The 14,366-nt window shown below is 39.0% G+C and overlaps 1 protein-coding gene across 7 annotated transcripts in view; it reads right to left on the bottom strand.

The window, feature by feature from the left end:
• Positions 1–391: 391 nt before the first annotated feature.
• The window catches only part of ift88 (intraflagellar transport 88 homolog), a 138,194-nt gene continuing 124,219 nt past the window's right edge, over positions 392–14,366 (bottom strand). For all 7 annotated transcript variants that reach the window (XM_069891355.1, XM_069891353.1, XM_069891357.1 and 4 more), the window contains 5 exons: positions 14,272–14,337; positions 8,295–8,401; positions 3,271–3,331; positions 1,606–1,713; positions 392–788 (listed from right to left, as the gene is read on the bottom strand). In XM_069891355.1, the coding sequence (XP_069747456.1) occupies positions 667–788; positions 1,606–1,713; positions 3,271–3,331; positions 8,295–8,401; positions 14,272–14,337 (464 nt within the window). In that variant the 3' untranslated portion in view covers positions 392–666. The remainder of the gene's footprint in view (positions 789–1,605; positions 1,714–3,270; positions 3,332–8,294; positions 8,402–14,271; positions 14,338–14,366) is intronic.

The raw sequence follows: 14,366 nt of genomic DNA, 5'->3' as shown, positions 1-14,366 counted from the left end.
ATGGTTTGCATCTATATTTAATTATAATGTGATGAGGGTAAATAGGAACCTCCAAAAATGATCTCGAAATGTTGCAGTTGTGTTAATTTGAACAGTGCTTTCAACACCAACCCGTCATGAGATGTGTTTTTAATGGTGAAGCTCATGACAACCCTTTAGCAAAGCTTGAAGCTACTGTTGAGATGATTTTGGAAGCCGAGTGGTTGCCTAGAATGCAATGTAAATTGAATATGGTGAACCAAGCAGAACCAATGCAAAGATTTCCATAGATGCTGGCTGGCAGGCATGCAGTTTCATTATAAAGTTTGCAACAGAGATCTACTTCTGAGCTAGCTGATTGGAGCATTAAACAGGGCCTTTCATATAATTGTTAGAAAAATATAGGTCCATCTTCCAATTTTGATTTAATATCAATCAACAATATAGTACAGTATTACAGTAAAATTGTCACATCTGCAGTCCTAAATACTTTATCCAGGACTGAATTATTGGATAATTAAATAATAATAAATACAGTACAATAAGCAATAACAAGATGCATTAACACTACAAAATTTTACAAATTGAAAAATGTACATTTACAATTAACTGTAGCAATGGAAATAAATGATGCCCATTATAATATCTGAATATATTTAATTGTTTTCTCTTTGAATTCTTCAGTCATCATTCTGGTAACAAATCATCTCCAAGTTCTTCATCTGCAAAATCATCATCTTCGATACGTTTTCGAGCTGCAGTTTTGGGCCGTTCAATTTGTGGTCCGAGTGGATCCACATATGATGCATCTGGTATAATAGAACACAACTGAAACTATAAAGCAGCACATATTGTTTCACTCCTATTATAATTTAGATCAATAGTTCCAAGGAAAGCAGTAGAAACTGACTCATTAAATAGATTTCAGACAGAGATTTTTCCATAGCAGAGGAATCAAGATTCATGAGGGAAAAGGCAAGAAAGTAAAGCCAAGTCTATGACCAGATTAGCCGTGATCTCATTGAATATGGCAGAGGAGGGTCAACACATCAGACTGTCTACTCTTGCACCTATTTCTTATGCAAGCCAATTTTGGACATAATTAGCCAGCTTGTCTTGAATCCACTGCATCTTTAAAAATTCTGTACCAGCTTCCACACAGGACATACTTTTAATATATTTTTATGGAGTTTAACCTAAGAAGCATATACAATAAATCATATTACATTATGAATAATTATATACAAGCAAATACCTACCAAAGGCAGAGGAAAAAATGATGGACATTGTGAATGAATATATTCAATAAATATTTTGCTGAAGGAAAATGGGGAGAAGTTTGGAAAGGGTATTGAAAGGTGTTGAATATTAAAGGGGGCCGACTCCTGCTCCCATTTTCTTCGCTTTAGACTAATGGTTCTCAACCTTTTTCTTTCCACTCACATACCACTTTAAGTATTCCCTATGCCATAGGTGCTCTGTGATTAGCAAGGGATTGTTTAAGGTGGCATGTGGGTGGAAAGAAAAAGGTTGAAAACCACTGTTTTAGATAGATCATTCTCTAGAATAATTTTCTACTTTAAGAGATTTTTGCATTAATAGTATAAAAGAGGGCCATGAACTTGCCTATATCTTTATTGGTGTTGGTTTCATAAGGATCGTTAACTCCTGGCAGTGTCCTCAACTTGGTGCTCATCCTTTCTCCTTTGGCACTATAACTATTTTGTCCATTGTCTGAAAAAAAAATGAAGGACAGACAGCTTGAGATACAAATACACTTACAAAATGTGAAGTTGAAGGGATACAAGAGTATTCAAAATTATACCGTTCTTGTAGAACACAAATTGATACACCAGCTTTCAATATGGGATGATACATATTCCTATCAAAATTTAAAACTGAAAACAAAATTGCTCTAAATTTATAGTTAATTTCATCTGCACAAATGAGAACAGGTAAAACCAAGGAAAATTATGACTTTTTTGTAATCTTTTAAACACTGTTTGTCCTATCACACCTCTGAAAGCTTTTTCCTAAGATATCACAAAATAATTTGATTTTGTTTTCAAATATTATGCTATTTCAATCATTGTTCCAATCGTCTTATTATTAACTCGACAATCTTGTTCATAATTAAATGTTATAATGCAATCTTTGGCTTGGCTTCGCGGACGAAGATTTATGGAGGGGGTAAAAGTCCACGTCAGCTGCAGGCTCGTTTGTGGCTGACAAGTCCGATGCGGGACAGGCAGACACGGTTGCAGGGGAAAATGGGTGGGTTGGGGTTGGGTGTTGGGTTTTTCCTCCTTTGCCTTTTGTCAGTGAGGTGGGCTCTGCGGTCTTCTTCAAAGGAGGTTGCTGCCCCCCAAACTGTGAGGCGCCAAGATGCACGGTTTGAGGCGATATCAGCCCACTGGCGGTGGTCAATGTAATGCAATACATTACAATAAAACCCCTGGTATCCAGCACCTACAGGAATTGGTAGATGCTGGATAAGTGAGTTTTCCGGTTGCTTGAGATTCACTCTTACAAAGCCCAACTAATGTACCTGCATTAAGAATAAACAGTTTAAAATAAAAACTTTAATTAAACTGAACAAACTTAACTGCTGTATCTGCAGATTCCATGGAACTGTCCGAAAGATGAACAATATCATAATTAAGCCCCACACCTTAATACTTAATAATACGAATAAAGATAAAGATTTGCTAAGCAGATATAAGGAAACACTTTACGAGAGCCGCAGCATTAACCAGCTCTTCATCCTGGGCGATTCCATTTTATTCAAACAGCTGCTTCGAGCAAAGCACAACCAAGGCCCTCTGCTGGCCGAATATTTGCTCCCATCGTCACCAAAGGTTTATGTTTTACTTCAGACAACATAATACTTTTACAATTTAAAATTTTTAATTCCTTGATGGCTTTAGCAGGTTGCTTGAATTCTGCATAGAGGGTTTTACAGTATTTGGAAAATTACAAATTTAAGCAATTTAATTTCTAGGATAATATCTGCTTACAAATGAAGACCGTCACATTTAACATGGATATTCTGTGTGAAAAGTGGCTGCCTTTATTAGTTTCATCTTAATTATTGAGAATGAAGCACAACAGGTAATAAAAATATTTTGAAAATAATTGATGTTTTATTGATGGAAACTGATTTAAGATCACTTTATAGTCCCATGTGCCCTTTTACCTTTACCTCATGGATTTGAAAGTTAAAAGATGAAAGAAAAATTAGACAATCTAAATTATTCAAAATCAGTTGAAAAAATATACTGGTGCACTTACCACTACCAGCGCTGCCTTCTCTACGCCCACGAGCACTGCCATCTCTGCCAGATTTCACACGCTGTATTAAAAATATTACAAGTAAACAGTTTTCCCCACAATTATAGAGATTTTTAAATATTTGACAATAGTATCAACATATTATCATAAACAAAAGTGGAATAGACTTTAAGGTTAAAGCCTTGACTCAAAACATTTATTGCTTTCCCTTCACAGTTGCCGTCTGACCGACAGTTTGTGTTTGGTGCAGCAATTAAACCATGGGAAAAATAATAGCCAATAATCAGAAGATTATTCTCAGAGACTGAGAAAGGAAAGTTAATGAAATTACTTGAAAGCAATAACAGGAATTTAAAAATCAATGTTAAACAGGGACAAGTTCTGTGATATATTTTGGAGGCAGGTGCAAACAGAATTACTACCTTCCATAATGTTTAAGACAAAGACACTTTTTTCCTTTACTTGCCCCTGTGCTCCACAGTTTAAAATTTGTGATCAAACAATTCACACTTGGTTAAAGTGCACATTCCAGCTTTCATTCAAGGTTATTTGTACATTTTGGTTTGACCAAATTGCAGGCATTTTTATACCTCCCACTGATCATCCCTTGTGCTGTACATCTAAGTGCATGTTGATCATCTCCCTAAGTACAACCACTGATATTAGGCTCACTGGCCTGTAGCTCCCTGGCTTTTCCTTGCCAACTTTCTTAAATAGAAGCACAACATTTGTCTTCTATCACCTCACCAGTACTTAATGATGACTCACAGTTCTCAGCCAGGGCACCTGCAATTTCCTCTCCAACCTCCCACTGTGTCATTGGATAAATCTGATCATGCATAGAGGTCTTGAATTCTGTAATTCACACTCCAAAAATTTTTACTTCTCCGACCTTTGAATTCTTAAAAATTGGCCTCTTTAACTAAGCCTTTGTGTCAAATACTTTTTTTTTGGCGGAGGAGGTTGGGGGGGGGGGGAAGCATCATGTGACATTCATTATAAATACAGATATTTGTACATTTTTCCTAGAGCGTAGCATAGTTCCACATGGCCCTCTGGCGTCCTATTGAGAACTCAATGATTTGCTGAACTGAGAAGGATTCCATTTCCTTAAAAGGATCAAATTCCTTGCAAGAAATTTCAGCAAATTCTCCACTTTCAGAAAAATCTGTCCAAATGTAATTATTTTGAACACTTCTATTCAGCACAGATTGTGATGTTGGGGTCCAAAGAACTAGCAGAGGAGGAATTGATGGAAATTATCAGTCATAAATTGTGCAAGATAAATTGGTGGTGTTGAAAGTTGATAAATTTCCAGAGCTTGGCAGTTTGCATCCAAGTGTGCTTAGTTAGGAGGTAGCTCTGGAGAAAGTGAATGCATTAGTGATTATTTTCTAACATTCTCTACAGCGTGCAATGTTCTCTTTGTTTGGAGGGTAGCTAATGAGACACCACTTTTTGAGAAAGAGAGAAAAAAACATTGATTTATAGATCAGTAAGTTCTCTTCAGTGTTGGGGGAAAAAAATAGAGGAGTGCCAAAATTAATCCAAATCCGAAAAGGGAAGTCGCTTGACAAATCTAGAGTTTTAGGAGGACATAACAAGTAAAGTTGGCAATAATGAACCAATTATGTGGTATGTTTGGACTTGATAAGGTCCCACACAAAAGATTAGTATGCAAAATTAGAGAATATGGTATTGGAGGTAATGTGTTCAAGTGGATAGAAAAGTGGTAGGCAGGCAGGAAGCAGAGTAGTAATAAATGGGCCCTTTTCAGATTGGCAGAGAGCAACTAGAGGGATTTTCCAAGGTTCAGTGCTGAGATTCCAGCTATTTACATTATACACAAATAATCTAGATAAAGGAATTCAATGTAATATCTCTAAATTTGCAAATGCCACTAAGATGGGCGAATGTGTGAGTCGTGGAAGATTCCAAGAGGCTACAGATTGACTTGGACAGGTTAGGCAAATGAGCAAGTGCAGTAATAATGTAGATAAATGTGAGGTTATCCACTGAGGTGGCAATATTGGGAAGGCAATTTATTATCTGAATAGTGGGAAATTGGGGAAAAGGCACCTTGCATTATGGTGCATCAGACATTGAAGGTAGGAATGCAGGTTCACCAAATGTTGAAGAAAGCAAACACAATAAGGATAATGTGACAGATTATGTTATATTTTATATCGTATATAGATATGTTTTAAAGGAGATAAATTGTGGCAGCAGGTTTTTTAGTGTAGGTCACAAACAAACACTTCAAAACAGATCTCATTTGAAATGGTGGAGCTCTGCTGAAGCCAGACAGTCCAGGCTCCAAATGCCGATGAGGACTTCACAAGTGGGTGTTTATTGGATTATTGTTTTGGAAAGCAATAGATGAACGAACTCGGAAGATTAGGTCCGGTGCCGCAGTCTGTCTGAATGCAGTTGGCTGTTCTAGGAAGGTTATGTTATTTTTTAAAGCAGAGAGAGTCAAACAGGCTTTTCTCTGAGAGAGAGAGAGAGAGAATTCAGTTCTACAGTTTAGCTGCAGCAGCTGGGATTGGAACATGACAAGCTGGCAAACTTGTGGAAAAACCCCATTTTGAAGATGGGTTGTGAGTTCTTAGTTCAGCCTTTTCAAAGCCCTTGTGATCAATACAAGAGGAGATGGTTGGCTGTATAATATTTCACTTGAAATAAGGGAAACAGAAAAGGAACTCTGTGGTGACCTGAAAGAAAGAGGTTATCATCTGGAAAATCCTGATGGGGAAGACACTGAAGTGGCTGATCAGAAGGAATCAGTTTGTGTCCAAGAGCAAAAAATAGCTCTGAGCTTCCTGAGCGGTAACCATTTACCTTTCAAGCACCAAAGTCTGGTGAACTTCATAAACGTTAAATTCTGTGCACAGTATAAGAATTGCCTGATACCAGTGAACTTGGAGGAGTGAGAATCAAAGAACTTTTCTGAACATTACATACACTGGTGCACTACCAGCGCTGCCTTCTCTTAGAATTAGAAGGGGATTAAGTTAATAGTAATAAGTTAACATTTGACTCTTTTCATTTTTAAAATAATTAAAAGTTACTTTTCAAGTCTTGGTGAATTTCTATTGCTGCTGGGTTTTGGGGTCTTCTGGGCCCATTAACATGCTGAAAGACTTTGAACAAAGAGCAGGTAGGACTTACAGCAGTTGTATAGGGCCTTGATGAGGACACAGTTCGAGTATTATGTGCAGTTTTGGTCTCCTGAGGAAGAATCATCTTACTATTGAGGGAGTGCAGTGAAGGTTCACCAGCCCTGGGATGGCAGGACTGACGAAAAAAGTAAGACTGGATAGACCAGAGTTATTCTCATTGGAATTTAGAAGAATGAAAGGTGATCTCATTGAGACATACAAAATTCTGACAGGTTAGATGCGGGAAGAATGTTCAGATGACCCAAAACAATGGGTCACTGTCTATGGATAAGAGCAAGCTATTTAGGACTGAGATGAGGAGCATCTTTTTTTCACTCAGGGTGTTGTGAACATGTGGAACTCTCCACCACAGATAATTGTTGAGGCTTTTTTGTTACACATGTTCAAAAATGAGTTGGATGTGGCCCTTATGGCCAAAAGAATCAAAAGAAAAAGCAGGATTAGGATCCTGAAGACGCATGATCAGTTGTGATCATACTGAATGGTAGTACAGGCTTAAAGAGCTGAATGGCCTTGCACTTATTCGATGAGGCAAAAAACAGAAAATGCTGGAAACACTCACAAACCAGACAGATTCTCTATGTGTTGGCTTCTTTTTTTACTGACGTTCCACCAATTTTCTGTTTATATCAGACTTACAACATTTACAGTCTTTTTTAAAATTTTCATAGGCCATGAAATATTAAAATGAGCCCTAGACTTAAAGAATTTTGCTGAGGTCCAAATGATTTTGAATTAAGGTCTCTATCAGAATAAAAGATCTGGTAGTTTATCCTTGTTCAGCAAGCTACCTGGTCTTTAAAGTTCAGGCACACGCCCAGCTACATCTAACCAAGTACATTCACAAGCAATCTATTATTGGTCAACTGATGTGTCCACTGTCTCTCTCCAGTATGAAGTGCCTACAGCACTGGCTCCTTGAATCTTCCAGATACCAGGATTTAAAGAGCCAGCTTTTACTCTGAAACAATAGTCACAGCATCAGATTCTGAAGCAGGGCTCAAAAAATGTTGTTGAGGGCTGCACTAGCTTCTGGGTAGTTTCAATACTGTTTCCAGCATTGTTCCAAACAATGGTAACAATTTAGTGATCAAACTCCATATATCAATTACAGTACGGAAACGGGCCATATCGGCCCTTCTAGTCCGCACCAATTTAAGTGAACTCCACAAATCCCACAGAATGTGGGAATAAGCTATTTCCCAGCCTGGCTCTCGTGATTTTGATGCTCCTACCTGATGGGAGCAGGTTGAAGATGATGTGAATTCTTGGATTCCATTTGAATTTTGACAAGTGTATTATATTAAATAATCATCCTACACTATTTGAGGAATGTCTCCCTTTAACAAATCTTGTTTGATCAGTATGTATCAATTTTGGTCCTAACTCAAAAGTAATTTGCGTGAAAAACAGAAGTATCATACTAATTCAAGAAGAGATTTAATCTTAGATGAGGCAAGTTAGCTAACCAAATACTGCATTAGATCATTACTGTTGCATAATTTTATTACTTTCCATGAATGGATTTAATCATTTGATAATGAGAAGAGCATACTCAAGTAAATGGGGTTGAACCAGGATCTACTGTAACGGCACTGATTTACCACAGCACACCATGAAGTCTATTTTATTATTCACTCGACACAACATTGCATTCTTTCAACTCCCCAACTACTGCCCAGCTAAACTCATCTGACCTCATTGGCTCACTGACACATGAGTGATCCTGACCCTCTCACCTCCTCCACATTCACTCTAGTGCAGCCAGCACCGCTCCCGACGAAGGTAAGTACATGGCCGTGACACTGCAATGAAAAATTTAATGGTTGTGTGTTTGCTTGCCTGCTCTCGTAACTCCTTCATTTTCTCAACTTTCTTCAATTTTGTGGCAAACTCCTGAACTTCTTTCAATCCCATATCTGTACAAAGGCGAACTAGGAAGCGCAAACCTAAATAAAAGAATCAGATAAGAACAGACCAAAAAATAAATTCTCAAGAGCAGCGTGATCCTCAAATTAATAGATTTTCCTTTGAGAACCCTTATTAAAACAACAATCACAGAAATTTGTCACCCTCCTTGAGATAACCAACCAATTTAATCCACAAATCAGGAATTTTCAAAAAGCCTTTGATAAAGCTCTGCTTAAAAGGTAAACAAGACAATCTGCTGATATTGGGGTCTAGTGTAGTACAGAAAAGTGCTGGAGAAACTCAGCAGGTTCTGGATAATGCATTACTCCTGCACTTTTGTGTACTGCCCACTTAAAAGGTTAGGTGTACAATTAAAATACATAGATTCAAGTTTATTTGGCAGAATCAGCATTTATTGTCATGAACAAGTCACAAAAAGTGTCATTCTGCGGCAGCATCACAGGTGCAAACATTCATATAAACCACCTTACACATGTAAATAAAAATAGTACACAAAAAGTCAAAAGTAAGGCAGTGCCTGGTTTATTGATCATTCAGGAATCTAATGCCAGTGGGGGAAGAAGCTGTCCTTGTGCTGCTACGTGCTCATCTTTAGGCTCCTGTATCTTTTCCCCCAATGATAGCATGGCCTGGATGGTGGGGATCCTTGAAGATAGAGGCTGCTTTCTTAACCCTGCCTCTTGGAGATGTCCTTGATGGAGTGAAGTCCGGTTCCTGTGATATCACAGGCTGAGTTAACAATCCTCTAGAGTTTTTTCTTGTTTTGAGCATTGGCACCAGCTAGAATGCTCTTCCCTGTCCATCTGTAGAAGTTTGAGATTCTGCGATTGTACCAGTACAATGCAATGAAAAGCATTCTCCTGTCCACAGTGCAAACACACATACAAATGATATTATATATATATATACATACACACAGTACATATATTAAAATAGTAGAGCCTATGACAGTTGTTTTAGCAGTTCAACAGTCATTCAGTAGTCTCACTGCCCCTATGAAGAAGCTGTTCCTCAGCCTGGTGGTTCTGGCTCTAATACTTCCGTGACTCTTTCCCAACGGGAGTAGCTGGAAGATGCTGCATTCAGGGTAGTACGCCCCCACCCCGCTCTTTTTAAATACGATCCCAGTAAATCATATTGATTGGGGGAGGGGGGACAGTGAAGGGAGACACCAGTAATCCTCTCTGCTGCTTTTATGGTCCTATGTTTTGATCTCTGATCCAATGCTCTACAGTAACTAAACTACACTGATGCTGTCAGCCAGGATGCTCTCGATAGAGCTCCTGCAGAAAGTTGACAGAGTGGAAGCTGGAAGCCTCGTCCACATCAGCCTTCCAAAAAAGGGCAGTCACTGTTGCACCTTCCTGACAAATAGGGAACTGTTGTGTCTTAAATGGACTCCATGAAACTTGGTACTCTGCACTCTCTTCACTACTGAGTTATTGATGTGAAGTGAAGGGTGGTCATCCCTGGTCCTCTGAAGTCCACAATCATCTCCTTTGTCTTGACCACATTGAAACTCAGGTTGTTATTCGTGCACCATTTCACAAGGTTTTTCACTTCTCTGTCGTGTGACTCATCGTTGTTGGTGACGAGGCCCAACAACTGTCCTGTCATCTGCAAACATGATGACACTGTTGGAACTGGATCTGGCGTTGCGGTTGTGGGTGAGTAGTGTGAACAGGATTGGGCTGAGCACACAGCCCTGAGGTGCACCAGTGCTCAGCACAATGGTGCTCGATGCTCTGCTGTCAACCCAGACAGACTGTGGTCTTTCCATTAGGAAGACCAGAATCCTGTTACAGAGAAAGAGTGTTGAGTCCCAGCGAGCACAGGTTCTCCATCAGTCTCTGGGGTAGGATTGTATTAAAACACCGAGCTGAAACTAATGAACGGCAGCCTGGTGTATGAGGCATCATTTGCCAGGTGGGTCAGGATAGAGTGGAGGGAATGGAGTGGTATGGCTATCGCATCGTCAGTGGTACGGTTCTCTCTGTAGGTGTATATAAATGGGCCCAGTGTCGCTGGAGTGTGCGATTTGTATATTTTCTATAACCAGATATTCAACCCATTTCATAATGGTAGAGTACACTGCCATTGGGTGGGAGTCGTTGAGGCCTGTTACTTTCGTCCTCTTTGGTACTTGGATGATGGTGAGTGCTTTGAAACTAAGGAAACAATGGACTGTTACAATGACATGTTGAAGATCTCCATAAGGACCTCTGTCAGTTGGTCTGCACAGTCCTTCAATACCCAATCAGGTATATTGTCTGGTCTTGCTGCCTTGTGCAGGTTCACACTGGATAGGATTCTCCTCAGCCGCAGCTATGCAAGTGGTCTGTTCTTCAGGAGGAGTCAGAGCTTTCTTTGGCATCAGCCTGTTCTTCTCATTGAAGATCCAAAGAAGATGTTCAGTCTGTCTGGGAGGCATCATTACCGTTGACTTGCAAGGTTGCCGTGATCTGTTATTATTTTGATAACTTCCCACAAAGGATTGGTAGTAATATTGTGGCACAGTCTGAAAATTGGTTGACAAACTGGAAAGAGATGATAGGAATAAAAGGGATGCAGGTTACCTAAAATTGGGAATTAAATATTCCTGTTATTGGGTTGTTAGTTACCCAGCTGCAGTGTGTTTGGTCTTACCTTGGCAGTGAAGGTGGCCAAGGACAGACAGGTCAGTGTGAGAATGTGGATGGGAGTTAAAATGACTTGCAACCGGGAGCTCAAGTTGGCCTTTAAGGACAGAGCACAAGTACTCAGCAAAACAGTTGCCCATTGGTTTCTCTAATGTAGAGAAAGTCACACTGAGAACACTAAATTTAATAGATGAAGTTGGAGAAGCTGCACGTGAATCTTGGCCTCACCTTGAAAATCTGTTTAGGTCCCTGGGTGGTGGTAAAGAAAGAGGTTAGGGACTCCTGTTGCAACACCTATGGTTGTAGAGAAAAGCACCAGGAGACAGAGAGGCATGGATGAGCAAACTAGCAAGCCACAGTAGAATGGATCTTGTGGAAAGCAGAAAGAGTCGGGAGGGGAAGATCTTTTTTTTTCTAAAAACTTTATTTAAGATTTTCAAATTACATAAAAACAATAATAAAATAAACTAAACTAAGAAACACTCCCCACCCTCCCTCCCACCCTCAGCATACCCCGCAAGGAATGCAAAAAAAATCAATCAACTACAAACATAAACTATATATCTTTATATATTCTAAACCCATACATTACAAATAAGGTGACCACATTTGAACAAAAAAGGAATAATTATCATGCAAATTATAATTTTTTCCATTTAAATACAAGATCTCAATTCATTGTGCCAACGATTCAAATTTACTTCTACAAAATCTTTCCAAGTAATTGCTACACATTTCCATGCTACTGCTAATGCTAGACGAACAAAAGCTACCTGAAACTTATCCAACCCCAAACCAGTCAGTGAAACAATATAACCCAGCAAAAAAAATCTCTGGATCTAACGCCAATTTAATCCTAAATAACTTTTCAAAAAATACTCTAATTTTTTCCCCAAATGGTTGGACTTTATCAGAAAGCCAAACTACATGAGGGGAAGATCTGACTGGTGGTGGGATCATGTTGTAGTTGGTGAAAACAATGGAGAATGTTGTTCTTATTAAGGAGGCTGGTAGGGCAAGGATTGGTAGTAATATAGTGACAGAGTGAAAATTGGTTGACAAACTGGAAACAGATAACAGGAATAAAGGGGATGTAGGTTATCTAAGGGAACTCTATTTGTGTTCTGTCTGTGGGGAGGTGGGGTGAGAGCAGAAATGCGGGAAGTGGATAATGGTAATGAGTTTATTGTCATACACATTGTATAAATGTCCAAAAATTCTTACTTGCTGCAAACAAATAGGTACTTATAAAGGAAAACATTAATGAACTAAATGAATTAAGTCAATAAAATACACAAATTGACACTAATCCTTATGCAAAAAAGTGACAGATAGTCCACGATTTGGGTACCATGGGGAGGTTCAAAAGTTTAATAGGTGTTAGAAAGAAAGTGTTCTTGAACCTAGAGGTTCTGGTTTTCAGACTTCTGTACAAAGGTAGCAGCAAGAAGATGTTGTGACCAGGGTGATAGGGCTCCTTTATGATCTTGGCTGCAATGGATGGGAGATTGAAGCTTGTGATGGACCTGGCTATCCGCTGCAGCCTTCTGCATTTCCAAGCACTTGTATTGCCAAACCAGGTGTTTGACTGTCCAACAACATGCTAAATCCTCAGACTCCTTAGAAAGTAGAGGCATTTAGGTGTCTTCTTCGTGGTTGTCTTGATGTGCTGGTTCCAGGAAAGGATTTCTGAGATATGGACTCCCAAAAACTTGAGCCTCTGATTCCCTCTCCTTCCAGTCAATGTGGACAGCTGCATGGTTCCTTGGCCTTCCCTTCTTAAAATCAATATTAAGCTCCTTAATCTTGGTGGTGTTGAGAGCAAGATTATTGTTCTAGCACCACACAACCAGATTCTCTATCTCTATCCTGTATTCTGACTCGTTATTTACAGTTATTCACCCAACAACAGTTGTGTCCACAAATTTGTAGATTTCAGAACTTAGTTGCACAGTCATGGGTGTACAAGGAATAGGACTCCATCAAAGACAGTAGAAGGGAAGTCACATTTCAGATGTCCTGGAGGGTAAAGCCTCATCTCAAAAACAGATGCGGGGCAGAGACTGAGAAACTGTCATACTTAAAAAGACAGTGGGAGGAATTATAGGTAGCTGTGGGAGACTGTGTTTATAGAAAATGTCAGTGGATAGTTTGTCTTCTTGAGAAGGACGGATAAAGGTTCAGAAAGGGAAGAGAGATTTTGGAAATAGTTCAAGTGAATTTGAGGTCGGGATAGAGGTTAGTAGTAAAATTAATAAAATTGACATTGTGCTTGGCAAGGCAACACCAATGCAATCATAGATTTAGAGGAGAAAGTCTGGGTTTTGGAATAAGGACTGCTCTCAGTAGCCCATTGAAAAGGCAGGGACAGCCTGAACACATGGGAATATCCAAGGCTACTTCCTTTGATTTGAGGAACGTGACAGGAATCAAAAGAGATGCTGTTCAGGGTAGGAAGGAGAAGAAACTATTAATAGAGGGAAACATGCAAGCAAATGGTATGTCATTCTTCAATGTACTCAATTATGCAGGGCTTTGTTGAAACCTCATTTGGTCCCTGAATTTTTGGTGTCTACCAAAAAAAAAAGATTTTCCTTGCCATAGAGGGAATGTAATGAATGTTCAAGAGTCTGGTGTCTGGGATGGCAGGATCAATTAGCTTGTGTTCATTCAAGTTTGGATGAATGAAGGACACCTCTTGGAACATGGAAGATTCTGGCACATTTACTAGGCTTGATGCAGGGAGGATACTTCCCCTTGCTGAGGATCTGTAATTAGAGATCACAATCTCAGGAAACAGAGCAAGACAATTTAGGACTGAGATAAGGTAAAACTTCTTACTCAAGAGTAATGTAAATGTGGAATTTATTGTGGATGGCTGTAAAGCCATGAAGTATATTTCATAAGGAGATAGTTTTCTAGACACAAATGGCTAGAATTAATGAGCAGAAATATGGCATTTAGTCAAAAGATCAACCAAGGTTGGATGAATGATGGCCTATTCTTGCTGTTTCTAAGTTCCACACTAAAATCAGTGTGTTAAAAGCTGGCTTAAACTGGGAATCAAATAGTACAATGTATGCATTAATTGAGTTGTAGCTCTAAAACAATTTCACTACTAAATTAAGCACATGAAAACCTTCAATAGGAGAATCTCACAAGCATTCATATGTTTTTCCCAAGCAGTAGACTGGTCAATATGAAAGTGAAATCTTATGACCATTATTAATTTTGGTAATATCACTCACATTCGATATTTTCTGGAAATTTCCGGTGAATATCTTTGTATGTTTCCAATGCCTTTTGGTAGTTACCTGTGTTAATAAATTTAACCCATTATATA

The sequence above is a fragment of the Narcine bancroftii genome, chromosome 7, assembly GCF_036971445.1.
Source record: "Narcine bancroftii isolate sNarBan1 chromosome 7, sNarBan1.hap1, whole genome shotgun sequence".
NCBI lineage: Eukaryota > Metazoa > Chordata > Chondrichthyes > Torpediniformes > Narcinidae > Narcine > Narcine bancroftii.
The sequence above is the reverse complement of the archived record's forward strand: the minus strand, read 5'-3'. Positions and strand labels throughout refer to the sequence as shown.